Genomic DNA, 15,915 nt, shown 5'->3' with positions numbered 1-15,915 from the left:
TAACTGAATAGATCAGGCGCAGACATATCATGCATTTCTATGTTACACAATTCAAATTATTTAATGTAAATATCACCAATATTTAGATTATTCATAATAAAAATTTAATTTTCTGTATAAAAATTAAAATATGATGTTAAATAAACAACGTAATTTTCCAAAATTTGTAATAATTTATGTCATACAGTATCTAACGCTGATGGAAAATGTAATAGACAATTTTCTAAAAAAATAAACAAACTTAATAATTATACTATAGCACATCCTATCACCATTACTCATGATATTTATTGCACGTGATCTCTCAATAAAAATAATCATTCACTTTTTAATTTTTTTTTTGCAAATAGCGTTGTCAATAATTCCGTAACATTGATCTTTATTCTCACAATTATTTGATAAATATAAGATTATCATTGATTACGCAAAACAACCTGCCTTCATTCAAAAATCATTCTACTACATTTTACTTTTGCAGTAAACTTTATTTTTCTTTCTAATATTAATTGAATTTTCGTTGTTTTAATTCTTTTTTTAGTATGTTGAATTATTTGATTGATTGCTCATATAAAATAAAAAAAAAAATAAGTAGTTCTCAAAAAAAATTTTTTTTTCGAAGGTAGTCTTTAATCTGCAAAAGTTTAATGATGTCAGATATAGCAAATGGTATATATATTTCTATTATCATCAAAGTGAATAATTCTTAAATTAATCGGATATGAAGAAGTAACTTATTGAGAACATTACATTGAATATTATTGTCTTATTGTACATTAATTATAATAATAATGATAACAGATAAGATTTTTCAACAAGAGAAAGAGACCAAAATCCAAAGAAGTCGTTCATTTTAATTTTATCATGATCATATTTAATTTATGTAAATTAAAAAAAAATCAAAAAAAAATTGGAAATGGAAATGTCGTAACTCATAAGGCGTAGTGACCAATCATGTAATAATTGTATTATTAGACACGTATCCAGGGTAGAAAGCAAGTAAATTTAATTCAATGATTTTTTTAAAAAAAAAAGTTTCAAAAGAAATTATTATTATTTATTTATTTTTTGATCAATCAAGTTGGTCGAGATATAAGCACAGAATTAGTTATTGAATGTCATAAGCATAAGTAAGTTACCAATTAAAACTAAAAGAACAATTTATTAAGAATTTAGACAATACCAATCATGTGATATGTAACCAATCAACATGTATAATCTCATATAGAGAATCTTTATATATTTAACATTATAAAACTATTATAATTTAATGAAATTATAATCATGAAAAAGGATAATAACTATTGAAACTAGAAAATAAATATATGTAAATCTTGATGTCCAATATAAAGACTTTTTATAAAAATTTATTATCTTATTAACATGAAATATATTATTTTAACTAATAAAAGTTATAAGAAAATGTGAACCGCTAAAGGAGTGTGAAAAATTAATATATAAAATTATAATTTACTAAGAAAAGGAATCATTAAATTATTTTTTTTTAAAGTCTCGAAGTGTTATAATTTATTTGATCAGCAGTGATACATTTGATTTCATTTGACAAACTTATCTTAGATGTAACTGATTATTTCCAAATTGATTTTAACGAAAAAAATCAAAATTTCCTGTTTCATGATTTTACTGTTGTAATGCCGTAATATACCTAGTGAATTTATTAATCATGAGGCGCAGTATTATATTTATAATTAGTGTATATATTTTAAAATGTGTAGTCTGGAATGACCGAATGACGTTAACTATCAACCAATGGAATAATTGATTTGAAGATCATATAAGTTATTAACCTAAAGGAGTAAACTGCGGTCTGGGCTGACAGAGTCACAATTTATCTTGTAGATTATTTGATTGGTGATATCAAATTGATCATTTTAGGAATATGAAATGACAAAATATTATAAAAAGGATATGAATTAAACCAAGTTAAAAAAAAAATAATTTTGAAAAACAGAAATTTTTAGAAAAATGATATGAAAATATATTTTACCTTTAGAATAGTTAATATTCGATTCTTTTTGCCTTTTTCTTATGATGAAAAAGTGCCACATTAATCGGATTAATGATAGAAAGAGATTTTTAATATGAAGGGAAATTATCGCAATTTGGAATTTAGGAGAAATAATGTATTTTAATTAAACCAAGCATATTTTTATTAATAAAGGATTATTTTGTTAACATCTAAGGTGACAACGTGATTTATCAAGGGCTTAGATCGTTACAAGTGGTGCATGCTCCGAGAATAGAAAAATGGTCATCCTCATATGATCATTAAAAAGAAATTACCGGTAATGTATTTCTAAGAAAAGAAAAATAGTCATTATTTTAATTTGAGCACCAGCTGAAATGTCAATGAAAAATTATTATTGCGCACATATGAAACTAATATGTGTGGTAGCAATTGATTATCTTAATAGAGCGTGACCAATCAAGTTAGAAAGAGGTTTTAAGAACGAATCTTGTAAATAATGATATGAAAACAGTTAAAGTATTATGAAACGAGGATTTTGTAAATAGTTTTATGTAAATAATTTTATAGAAAAGTCTCTGTGTGAGCAATTTAAAATCGTTACACTGTATAACAATAAGGTTTGATATTCCGGATGTACAAAATTTGTTTGTCATACATGCAAATGCTTGCACTTGTGATGATCAACATAATGCATTTTGCATATACTAATAAAGGCGTTTTAATAATATTATGTTAACGTTATCTTTTACAGTTAGAGAATTTTAATATAATTATATAATAATGGCTCACAGTAATAATAAAGGTAATAACCATATATATAGCATAAATAATTAATATAATCAGAATTTCTAAAATTTTTAAATAAATTTGCAATATAATAAAACTAGATTCCAGTAGTATTAAAGAATTTGAAGGGAGTAACACTAAAGAATTTGAGGAAAGTGGCTCTGAGGAATTCGAAGGAAATGGCTCTGAGGAATTTGAAGAAAGTAGCACTGAGGAGTCTAAAGGTATATTAAACAAACTGAAGTATTAAATTTTTATTTGTAAATGAACTTAAATATTACTATCTATCTTATATAATATACAAATATAACTTAAACTATCTACATTATACAAATGGAAATTATATTAAATAATTTAGCTCGTAAGTTAATAAGTTATCTTATAATTGAATAACTATGGGATTACTTATTATTTTAATTATATTTCATGTAACTAAATAATTCATTTAATGCTTAATAATACTATAGTCAGTAAGTTATCAGTTATTCAAATCTTTAGTTCTTTACTTTACTTATTTTATAAAATATTCAAATAACTAAATTCTTTGTTTAAATAATTAATTATATTACAGATGGTAAGTCAAATATATATATTATATATATTTGTTCAATATTACATAATTCAACTAACTATATTCTTAATTAAATAATTAGATTGTAAGTAATATATATAATTTATAGTAAATACTTTTATATTATCTTTATGTCTAACTAATTAATAATTAATAATACTACAGGGTGTAAGTTATATGACATCTATATTTATATTATTTATATAATTTAAACTAACTAATTACTTTATTTAAAAAATTATTAAATAATATAGGGAGTAAGTTATTTATTTAATTCTATTATTACTTATTGTTATAATATTTACATATAATTTAAACTATCCAATTTCTTTATTTAAAAAATTATTTTGTAATTTCCTTTAGATTGTAAGTTATTTATTTAATTCTATTATTACTTATTGTTCTAATATTTACATATAATTTAAACATACTAATTTCTTTATTTAAAAAATTATTTTGTAATTTATTTTAGCTGGTAAGTCATAGTAATTTATTTATTTAATTCTATTATTACTAATTGTTATAATATTTACATATAATTTAAACTACTATCTAATTTCTTTATTTAAAAAATTATTAAATAATATAGGGTGTAAGTTATTTATTTAATTCTATTATTACTTATTGTTATAATATTTACATATAATTTAAACTATCTAATTTCTTTATTTAAAAATTATTAAATAATATAGGGTGTAAGTTATTTATTTAATTCTATTCTTACTTATTTTTATAATATTTACATATAATTTAAACTATCTAATTTCTTTATTTAAAAAATTATTAAATAATATAGGGTGTAAGTTATTTATTTAATTCTATTATTACTTATTGTTATAATATTTACATATAATTTAAACTATCTAATTTCTTTATTTAAAAAATTATTTTATAGATGGTAAGTTATTTATTTAATTCTATTATTACTTATTGTTATAATATTTACATATAATTTAAACTATCTAATTTCTTTATTTAAAAATTATTAAATAATATAGGGTGTAAGTTATTTATTTAATTCTATTCTTACTTATTTTTATAATATTTACATATAATTTAAACTATCTAATTTCTTTATTTAAAAAATTATTTTGTAATTTATTTTAGTTGGTAAGTCATAGTAATTTATTTATTTAATTCTATTATTACTTATTGTTATAATATTTACATATAATTTAAACTATCTAATTTCTTTATTTAAAAAATTATTTTATAGATGGTAAGTTATTTATTTAATTCTATTATTACTTATTGTTATAATATTTACATATAATTTAAACTATCTAATTTCTTTATTTAAAAAATTATTAAATGATATAGCGAGTAAGTTATTTATTTAATTCTATTATTACTTATTGTTATAACATTTACATATAATTTAAACTATCTAATTTCTTTATTTAAAAATTATTAAATAATATAGCGAGTAAGTTATTTATTTAATTCTATTATTACTAATTGTTATAATATTTACATATAATTTAAACTACTATCTAATTTCTTTATTTAAAAAATTATTAAATAATATAGGGTGTAAGTTATTTATTTAATTTTATTATTACTTATTGTTATAATATTTACATATAATTTAAACTAACTAATTTCTTTATTTAAAAATTATTAAATAATATAGTGTGTAAGTTATTTATTTAATTCTATTCTTACTTATTTTTATAATATTTACATATAATTTAAACTATCTAATTTCTTTATTTAAAAAATTATTTTGTAATTTATTTTAGTTGGTAAGTCATAGTAATTTATTTATTTAATTCTATTATTACTTATTGTTATAATATTTACATATAATTTAAACTATCTAATTTCTTTATTTAAAAAATTATTTTATAGATGGTAAGTTATTTATTTAATTCTATTATTACTTATTGTTATAATATTTACATATAATTTAAACTATCTAATTTCTTTATTTAAAAAATTATTAAATGATATAGCGAGTAAGTTATTTATTTAATTCTATTATTACTTATTGTTATAATATTTACATATAATTTAAACTAACTATTTTCTTTATTTAATAGATCGTAAGTTATAAGTTATTTATTTAATTCTATTATTACTTATTGTTATAACATTTACATATAATTTAAACTAACTAATTTCTTTATTTAAAAATTATTAAATAATATAGGGAGTAAGTTATTTATTTAATTCTATTATTAGTTATTGTTATAATATTTACATATAATTTAAACTATCTAATTTCTTTATTTAAAAAATTATTAAATGATATAGCGAGTAAGTTATTTATTTAATTCTATTATTACTTATTGTTATAACATTTACATATAATTTAAACTATCTAATTTCTTTATTTAAAAATTATTAAATAATATAGCGAGTAAGTTATTTATTTAATTCTATTATTACTAATTGTTATAATATTTACATATAATTTAAACTACTATCTAATTTCTTTATTTAAAAAATTATTAAATAATATAGGGTGTAAGTTATTTATTTAATTCTATTATTACTTATTGTTATAATATTTACATATAATTTAAACTATCTAATTTCTTTATTTAAAAAATTATTTTATAGATGGTAAGTTATTTATTTAATTCTATTATTACTTATTGTTATAATATTTACATATAATTTAAACTATCTAATTTCTTTATTTAAAAAATTATTTTATAGATGGTAAGTTATTTATTTAATTCTATTATTACTTATTGTTATAATATTTACATATAATTTAAACTAACTAATTTCTTTATTTAAAAAATTATTAAATAATATAGGGTGTAAGTTATTTATTTAATTATATTATTACTTATTGTTATAATATTTACATATAATTTAAACTATCTAATTTCTTTATTTAATAGATCGTAAGTTATAAGTTATTTATTTTAATTCTATTTTTTTTTTTTCTTTTATATTTCAAGTTTATTAAAAATTTATTTATCTAATTCTATTATTACTTATTGTTATAATATTTACATATAATTTAAACTAACTAATTTCTTTATTTAAAAAATCATTAAATAATATAGGGAGTAAGTTATTTATTTAATTCTATTATTACTTATTGTTATAATATTTACTTATAATTTAAACTAACTAATTTCTTTATTTAAAAATTATTAAATAATATAGGGAGTAAGTTATTTATTTAATTCTATTATTAGTTATTGTTATAATATTTACATATAATTTAAACTATCCAATTTCTTTATTTAAAAAATTATTTTGTAATTTCCTTTAGATTGTAAGTTATTTATCTAATTCTATTATTACTTATTGTTATAATATTTACATATAATTTAAACTAACTAATTTCTTTATTTAAAAAATCATTAAATAATATAGGGAGTAAGTTATTTATTTAATTCTATTATTACTTATTGTTATAATATTTACTTATAATTTAAACTAACTAATTTCTTTATTTAAAAATTATTAAATAATATAGGGAGTAAGTTATTTATTTGATTCTATTATTACTTATTGTTATAATATTTACATATAATTTAAACTATCTAATTTCTTTATTTAAAAAATTATTAAATAATATAGGGAGTAAGTTATTTAATTAATTCTATTATTACTTATTGTTATAATATTTACTTATAATTTAAACTAACTAATTTCTTTATTTAATAGATCGTAAGTTATAAGTTATTTATTTAATTCTATTATTACTTATTGTTATAATATATACATATAATTTAAACTAACTATTTTCTTTATTTAAAAAATTATTTTGTAATTTATTTTAGTTGGTAAGTCATAGTAATTTATTTATTTAATTCTATTATTACTTATTGTTATAATATTTACTTATAATTTAAACTAACTAATTTCTTTATTTAATAGATCGTAAGTTATAAGTTATTTATTTAATTCTATTATTACTTATTGTTATAATATATACATATAATTTAAACTAACTAATTTCTTTATTTAAAAATTATTAAATAATATAGGGAGTAAGTTATTTATTTAATTCTATTATTAGTTATTGTTATAATATTTACATATAATTTAAACTATCCAATTTCTTTATTTAAAAAATTATTTTATAGATGGTAAGTTATTTATTTAATTCTATTATTACTTATTGTTATAATATTTACATATAATTTAACTATCTAATTTCTTTATTTAAAAAATTATTTTGTAATTTATTTTAGTTAGTAAGTCATACTAGTAATTTATTTATTTAATTCTATTATTAGTTATTTACATATAATTTAAACTAACTAATTTCTTTATTTAAAAAATTATTTTGTAATTTATTTTAGTTGGTAAGTCATAGTAATTTATTTATTTAATTCTATTATTACTTATTGTTATAATATTTACATATAATTTAACTATCTAATTTCTTTATTTAAAAAATTATTTATGATCTAGCTTGTAAGTATCTCTATTGTTATATATTTTATATAATATTTATTTGTTAACTGAATTCTTTCATTTAAAAAATATCTGTTACTTTTGTAGGTAAGTTGTAAATTATAGGTTATTACTGTATATGTATTTGTCCAAAAACTAAGAATTATACTACATTAAATTCCTATTTAAATTTTAGTGTAAGTAAATAATTTATTTTAGTGTAATTATAATACAATCTATAATATAATTTTAATTATTTAAATTTATAGATTTGAGAAAAGTGGAAATGAAATTATGGATGATTTTATTTTTAAAAAAAATTTAAAATGGATTCCTTATAATAGATTTAAAAATATTGAATATCTTAATGAAGGAGGATTTGGTACTATATATAAAGCTACTTGGTTAAAGTATGATAGAGACGAAGAAGTAATTCTTAAATGTCACAAGAATTTAAATGAAAACTTAAATGAATTTTTAAAAGAAGTATGATATATTATTTTCTATTTCTTAATTTAAATTAAAATTTATTTATATTAATAAACTATTATTACTTTTTATAGTGGGAATATCATACAAGTGTTTTAGATTCAAATGATATTATAAATTTTTATGGATTTACAGAAGATCCAAATACTTCAAAATTTATGGTAGTAATGGAATATGCGAATAAAGGTAACTTAAGAGAAAATTTAACAACAATAGTCGAAAATAATTGGAATCAAAAACTATTTATGTTGTACGAAATTATTTCTGGACTTAGTAAAATTCATGGAGAAAATCTTATTCATTGTGATTTTCATGATGGTAATATTTTAAATCATAATGAAAAGAATAAGGATAAAATTTATATTAGTGATTTGGGATTATGTCAACCTATAAAATCGTTTTTGAAAAAATATGATATTTATGGTGTTATTCCGTTTATGGCACCTGAAGTTTTAAGAGGCAAATCTTATACTCCAGCTAGTGATATATATAGTTTTTCTATGATTATGTGGGAGTTTACATCTGGAATACCACCATTTAATAATAGAGCACATGATCTTCAACTTAGTTTAAGTATTTGTAAAGGTGAACGTCCTGAAATTATTGAAAATACTCCACAATGTTATGTAGATTTAATGAAAAAATGTTGGAATGAAGATCCATTAAAAAGACCATCTGCATTAAAAGTGAAAGATGTTATTGATAATTGGATTTTCCGTCCTTATAAAGTCAGTGAAGAATTAAAAAGCAACATTATGGAATTTATAAATGCACCAATTGGGCATAACAATCTCGCTACTGAATCTCATCCACAAACATGTTATACAAGTCGCTTACTTGATTTTACTAGTAAAGAATTGAATGAAATTCTTGAAAGTGAAGATTCACAAAATTATCATGCAAGCTGTTCTTCTACTGGTATGACTGAAGATTTGGATGATTGTATAATTAAAGATGAGTAATTAGGTATGTAATATACTAGTATTAAAAGGAAATTTAAGTTTGCAATTATTTTATAGTTTAATTTTTTTATTTATTTAATTATTATTTAGATATTAAATAAGATAAAATTAACTAATTATAAATTATAGTTTTTTTAAATGGTATTTGACATGATATATTCAGCAGAAATTGTTTTTTATTTTATTTGTAAATTTATTTAAACACTAAGACTAGAGTAGTAAAATATTTACAAGTTACTTAGTTTGTAATTTAAATAATTCCTTTTCTTTATAGCTTTTCCAATTGCAAGTATTAAATATTTGTATTCTCTTTATTTTTTTATTTTATTTAGAATTATTTAAACACTAAGACTAGAGTAGTAAATATTTACAAGTTACTTAGTTTGTAATTTAAATAAATCTTTTTTTTATATCTTAATTATCAAAATTTTACTGTATGCAGGAAACTTCAACCCATAGTTAAATTTTTTATATTTGTTATTTTTTATGAATATTTATTTTTATATTATTTTATGTATATGATATTCTTTATCACCAATCATTATTTTTTTTCTTTCCCACACTATATCCAGATGTTAAAAAAGAAAATATTAAATGGAATTGATAAAAGTATATTTACTGTATTTAGTTAATATTAGCTAATGTGTTTATTTATTCATTTCTTAATATTTTATAATTTATTTTGACTCATAATATTTTTATTTTCTTAAAATTTACTCAAAAAATAGTTTAATTAAAAATCATTTTACTAATTTAATATTGTTTTATTATAATCACTCATTAAAAAGTAAAAAATCACTAAACCAATCTTATCAATACATCGTTAATTGTTACCTAATGCATTTTTAATAATTTCTTACGATCCTTTTACCTTAATTTTAAAATTTAAACTTATACTTTTTGTGAAAATCTAATTGAAAATAAAGACAGCGCCTCAAAAAAATTTCATTTTCAATAAAATCTACCATATAATTTTGGCAAAATAATTTATATAGCGGTCAGTTCGTAAAATTTTGCATACTGTTATAAAGCAATATTATCTGACTAATTATAACGATTAATGAATGAATATCGGACTGCCTGATAATTTAGTACAAGATTATGATTTTTGATAACAATAAAGTGAAAAACATCTTAATCCTATTTGTACTTCTTCAAATTAGTTTATAAACATAATTCGAAAATCAAAATCAAATTAGTGTGTAATATTAGATTTTTCTTTCAGCTTGTTATTTCTATGATACATCGAAAAAATCTTTAAATAATAACCATATTAATCAAAGAATAATAATTTTGTATTTTAAAAATTTAAAAGCAGTAAAAATTGTCTAAAGTATTTCAAAATCGAGCAATAATAATATCATAATTAATATTTTAATGCAGTAAAACTAATTTTGATTATAAGTAGACGTATTATCAAATACTTAGTAGTTACTTTGTAAATTAAAAACAATAACTATATATTATTGATACTACTTTTAAAAGCAAAATAATGTAGTTCTTCACAACGGGGTCTTTCGTACAAAATTTTATCAGAAGGAAAAAAAACAATTTAATATATAAACTTACAATAAAAATGACCGAAATCAAAGTTTATACATATGGAAAGAGAATGAAATACAACCTAGAACAATATTTGAATGTTTTGTGGGTATGGAATACAATCACTTGATGGACTTCTACAATATTGACAAACTAGAAGATGACGAAAAATTTAATCTAGTAAATTATGAAGAAATACACTTAGGAGAAGTACTTTTTTTGTACAGGAAGACGTAAGAAAGGAATTCTGGCTGATATATGCTCAAATAGGAGAGAGTCAGTTTTAATGGCAGTTTTATTCTCTATAAAGTTGGGAAGCAAAATACTAAAGAAAATATTGGAAGAGATACTTCGTGAGAATTTTTCTGAAGGCACAGCACAAAAGGAGCCAATAGTTTCTTCTTCTTCACACAACAAAGAATTATCACAAGACTAGGAAGAAAAGAAGCTATCTTTAGAGAAAGATGTAGAAGATAAGACACGTTTAATCAAGTTAAAAGAGGAAGAAATCAACGAGCTCAAGGAAAAGATAAAAGAAATGGAAGTAACAGCAAAGGAATGAATAATATTGCAAGACAAAATGGAGAAAAACTTAGAAGAGTAAAATAGAACTCTTTCTGATGATCTTCCATACCAAATTTTTACGAAAAATTTATTAAAAAATACCAACAAATATGATCAGAGAGGAACGTTTTATCAACGGAAAGAGTATAGCAAATTACTTACGAAAGTATTACAGAAGGTTTGACAGCTTGGGAGAACATATACAGGACTTTTACGATATTGACTACGACATAGACTTTACAAAGTTTGACTTAGCAGAATATGAAAGGTTACGTTTAGGAAGCAGGACTATAATACCGCCAGGAGAATTGAGCAGCACAATGTTGATAATAAATGCCCAAATAGGCGTATTCCAATACTCTATGCAGTCTTGTTTGCTATAAAGTTAGGAAGCGAACACTTGAAGAAAATATTAAATGATATAGAGTATGAGAATTCTTCGAAAAGCACAGTAAACAAAGAACCAATCAAGAAGCTCGCTTTATAAAATAATTGGAAGAATAATTAAGAAATCAAGGAGCTTAAAGGAAAAATCAAGCAAATTGAAGTAACAACAGAGGAACGAATAATTTTACAGAAAAAATAAGTAGACGATTTAGAAGAGAAAATAAGAACAAGTAATACAGCCAACTCAAGTAAACCGGATAGTAAGAGAAAACGCCACAAGCGACGCCAAATATCCAAAAAGAAATCATCAACACAAGAGTTGAAAAGGATGAAATTCCGTGATTATCTGGATAAATATTTTGCCGCGCAATCACGTGATCTAAAGTTTTATTTACGAAATGATGAAAAAAGTAGGATATATTGAGAGATTAGAAGTCAAACGGAATTATAAATACAAGACAGTCAGAGCTAGAATTCGCTTAACAAAAGAGATGGAAGAAATTTTTCTAAAAGGCAGATCTAATATAGCTCTAACAAAAAATGACCGAAAGCTATTTTTTCAGGATGTTTGACGTGAAATTAGACGCAACGAAACTTAAAAAGAGATATAGTTGGCTGAGAAAGAACAGGCGAAAAATGATTTTGAAATGATAAAGAATATATAAATAATTACGGTGGACATTTTGCCAAAATAATCAAAATTAACAAAATTAAATATATTTTGATTTATTTCAACAACGAAAACGATCTGATGCAGGCAATTTATAAGTCCACAATGGAGGAGGATATTGGAAGAGGACTACAAATGAAAGATCAAGATGAACTAATAGGAAAGGGTGGGGTGTTTAAGAAAAGGACCGGATTCACCAAATTTAGTGTACCTATACACACAACATCGAAAGATAAATTTGTAAATGCACTATCTGGTTCTTTATCGACGATACCAAGAAGCAAAGAAGAACATGAGGAACTAGACGATTTAAATAACAAATTTAGTGAACGCCTGGATAAAATAGAGAAAAAGAAAGAGGAAATAACAACAGAAGAGATTGTAACTACAGTGGAGGAAGACAAAGTTAATGAAAATAAAAAACGCGTAGTGACAACGTAAGGATGAAGAGATGATTCCGACAGCGAATAAACAAATTTGTCCTATCAATTAAACTAATATTGAGGTCAAGACCTTTGGATTTAAATTTGGATCTGGTCAAAGATAAGTTGTTTATCGGAGACATTTTCATAAAGGGTTTATAGACTTTAGATTCAGAGATTTGGATTCTTAATGTATTAATTTGGATTTTATTTTTATTAATTTTTTTTTGTTTTGTAGGTATGCAAAGTAGATAATATAGGATTTATTATTCAGTCAATATCGTTATATGAAAATTAGAAAACCTTAGAAAAAATTTTAAAAAAATTTTTAGTTTAGTAGCGTTTTTTTTTTTACATAAAAATAGATTTTAGACTTAACAAATTTAGTCTGTAAATTTATTAGTTTTTTGTTTCTTTAGTTATAGATTGAACTTAGTTATAGGGGATACTAAATTTATTTTAGTGTACTCTAGGTGTTTATATAATTTTGTAATCAATTATATACATTTTTTGCATTATTGTATATTTTTATATTTTATTATAATTTTATTTCTTATTGTATGATAATATGGCACATAAAAATTTCAAATCTATTGTTTCAGTAATTATAAGCATCTCATACAATAAGAGCATCTCCCATAATTCACTTAGTGGTTAAAGAAACTCTATTGTGCCGATGGCTACACGTGACTTCGTTAATTCTGGTCGGAATTATAAAATATAAATTTGGTCAGAATTAAGATTTCAACATTTAAATACTTATTGATAAATTTTACATTAGGAAAAATTTATCATTATTTATAGTAGGCGTAAAATTAGTATAATATATCAATAAAATGAATAAAATGATTTTTAAATATAAAATATCTTGAACTAAAATAATAATTACTTTTGTAGTTAAATTAATTATAATAAAAATAAAAATACTAATTACTTTTGATATTAATTATAAAATTAAAGATACTACTTTTGTAGTTAGTTGATTATAATAAAGCATATTAAATTACTTTTTAAGTCCATATTGATTAACTTATGCAATACAATTATGAGACAGTTACTTTATTATTAGTTAAAATGATTAAATTTTAACTAATTACCTTCAATAATTCCAATCTTTTGAAATAAACCATTGTGTCATAAATTTATTAATAATATTTTCAACTTTATTAGTAATTTGAAAAAAGTAAATACCTTCATCATTTAATTCATTTCAAAGCTGAATCCTCCGGTTCATTTTCTAATAAAAAAAAATAAGATAATGTCATGCTTTTATTGATAACTACTATTATATCAACAATTATATCTTACCATCATTCTGTTCGATCTTATTATTGTACATAATATCTAAAAATAATAATAATATATTTTAACGTTATTTGAAATATTTTAATCGAAATTCATGTATATGTATAATATATACCGTTAGTATTTGGAATTCCTAAATCATTTTGTATACTATGATATCCTTTTAAAATAATTAAGAAAATTATATTAGTCAACATTTAATATTTAATATATTATTATAAATTTTATAAAGAAGTACCTTCTAGTTCATCTGTAATTTAAAACATAAAACATATATTAATATCATAAATTTTACTAGAGAAAAACAATTATTTTATGAATAAAATATTATACCTTTAGTAGCATTTCTTGGCTCGGGTAAATTATTAAAACTAAAAATTTTACTACAAGATAGATTCGTAGAAATAGAATTTATATTATAATTTACACTTAAGTGCGAATTATCTGAATGATCAATATTATTTTGATGATATGATTTATTAATCTTCATCATTTCGCTCCAAAGAATATCAATATTAGGTCTTTCTTTTGGATTTGCATTCCAACATCGTTCCATTAGTTCTTTATATTGTAATGGGGTTCCTGACACAATCTTTGGTCTTTTACCAGCAACAATATCCATTGCAAGATCATAATTATGTTCATAATTAATAAATGGTGGTTGTCCAGACGAAATTTCCCACATTAGCATTGCAACACTATAAATATCAGATTTTTCGGTATATCCTCTACCAGCTATAACTTCTGGTGCTATATAGGGAAGATTTCCATATATACTTCCTAATGGTTTATCAGCGGGTCCACAAAATCCAAGATCACTAATATACCAACAATTATAACTTCGTAAATGTAATATATTTCCTGAATGCAAATCTCTATGGATTGCATTTTCTTTATGAATTCTTAAAAGAGCGTCAATTATATCAACAATAATTTTAATTCTTTCCTTCCATGTAAGGTTACGATTTTGTAGTAAATAACTTCTTAAATCTATGTCCATTTGACTTACTACAAGCATATAATTTCCGTTTGAAGGATTTTGAGTTAAGCCATAACATTGAATGATACCCGCCCATTTATTACTAATAGTTAAGTGCGACTTTGCCTATTAATGTAATTAAATTTGAATTTATCTTTTCTCTTTAACAAAATTGAAAGAAAATACCGTACAGTTCCGAAATTAAGCACTTAATTCCGGTGGAGTTGCTTAATTTCGTAATTGTACAATATTAAATTGTACTTTTAAAATATATACCTCTTCAAACCAACTTCTCTTAGCACTTTCTACACTTTCTAAATCTTTAAGAATTACACTCTCCATTCCATTTCGTTTTAACCGTTTTTCATCAGAGTTCCATTCTATAAAATGTCCATTAATCCATTTTGCTAAATATATATTAGAGAATCCTCCTTTAGTGAAATATTTAATATCCTGAAAATCACTGTATGGAATCCACTCAATTATTTTATTTGGACCAATGGTTTGCATCTGACATTTCTTTATCAAATTATCAATTTTATTGTTATTTGATGTCCAATCAGAAAATTTTTTTTTTAAATAATTCCGAACGCAATGCTCACAATATGAAAGCGCTAAACGTTCTTTTTTACAGTTATCACAAATTCTTTTTATTCCTTCATTAGATATAATTTTATCATAGTCATAACGTTTACTTAATATTCTTATTGCCTCTTTTTTTTCATCTGGATTAAGAGATTCATCTTCACTTATGGTTTTTTTCCTAAATTCGTATCTTTCGTCAAGATTTTTATGAATATTGTAATCTGTTAAAATATACGCTTTGTTAAATGCATCAATAATTTTAGACATTTAATTATTGACCGATCTACTGTTTCGCTAT

At 21.1% G+C, this 15,915-nt stretch overlaps 3 protein-coding genes across 3 annotated transcripts; 2 read left to right on the top strand and 1 right to left on the bottom strand.

Annotated features, from left to right (window-relative positions):
• Positions 1-8,707: 8,707 nt before the first annotated feature.
• On the top strand, positions 8,708-9,163 carry OCT59_016432 (uncharacterized protein; the record flags this gene model as incomplete). The annotated part of the gene is made up of 1 exon (XM_066132471.1): positions 8,708-9,163. The coding sequence occupies one exon, from the start codon at positions 8,708-8,710 to the stop codon at positions 9,161-9,163; it is 456 nt and encodes a 151-aa protein (XP_066003450.1).
• Positions 9,164-12,431: 3,268 nt separating this feature from the next.
• OCT59_016431 (uncharacterized protein) lies at positions 12,432-12,767 on the top strand (the record flags this gene model as incomplete). Its single annotated transcript, XM_025324185.1, has 1 exon — positions 12,432-12,767. One exon carries the CDS (start codon positions 12,432-12,434, stop codon positions 12,765-12,767), a length of 336 nt encoding a protein of 111 aa, XP_025187472.1.
• Positions 12,768-13,775: 1,008 nt separating this feature from the next.
• Positions 13,776-14,732, bottom strand: OCT59_016430 (uncharacterized protein). Its single transcript, XM_066132470.1, has 6 exons — positions 14,387-14,732; positions 14,292-14,303; positions 14,169-14,213; positions 14,057-14,092; positions 13,940-13,985; positions 13,776-13,861 (listed from the first exon to the last, which is right to left on the bottom strand). Exons 1-5 carry the CDS (start codon positions 14,673-14,675, stop codon positions 13,954-13,956), a joined length of 414 nt encoding a protein of 137 aa, XP_066003449.1. The 5' UTR covers positions 14,676-14,732; the 3' UTR covers positions 13,776-13,861; positions 13,940-13,953.
• Between the last annotated feature and the right edge of the window lie 1,183 nt (positions 14,733-15,915).

This window comes from Rhizophagus irregularis, chromosome 24, assembly GCF_026210795.1.
Source record: "Rhizophagus irregularis chromosome 24, complete sequence".
In the NCBI taxonomy this organism is placed as follows: domain Eukaryota; kingdom Fungi; phylum Glomeromycota; class Glomeromycetes; order Glomerales; family Glomeraceae; genus Rhizophagus; species Rhizophagus irregularis.
The sequence above is the reverse complement of the archived record's forward strand: the minus strand, read 5'-3'. Positions and strand labels throughout refer to the sequence as shown.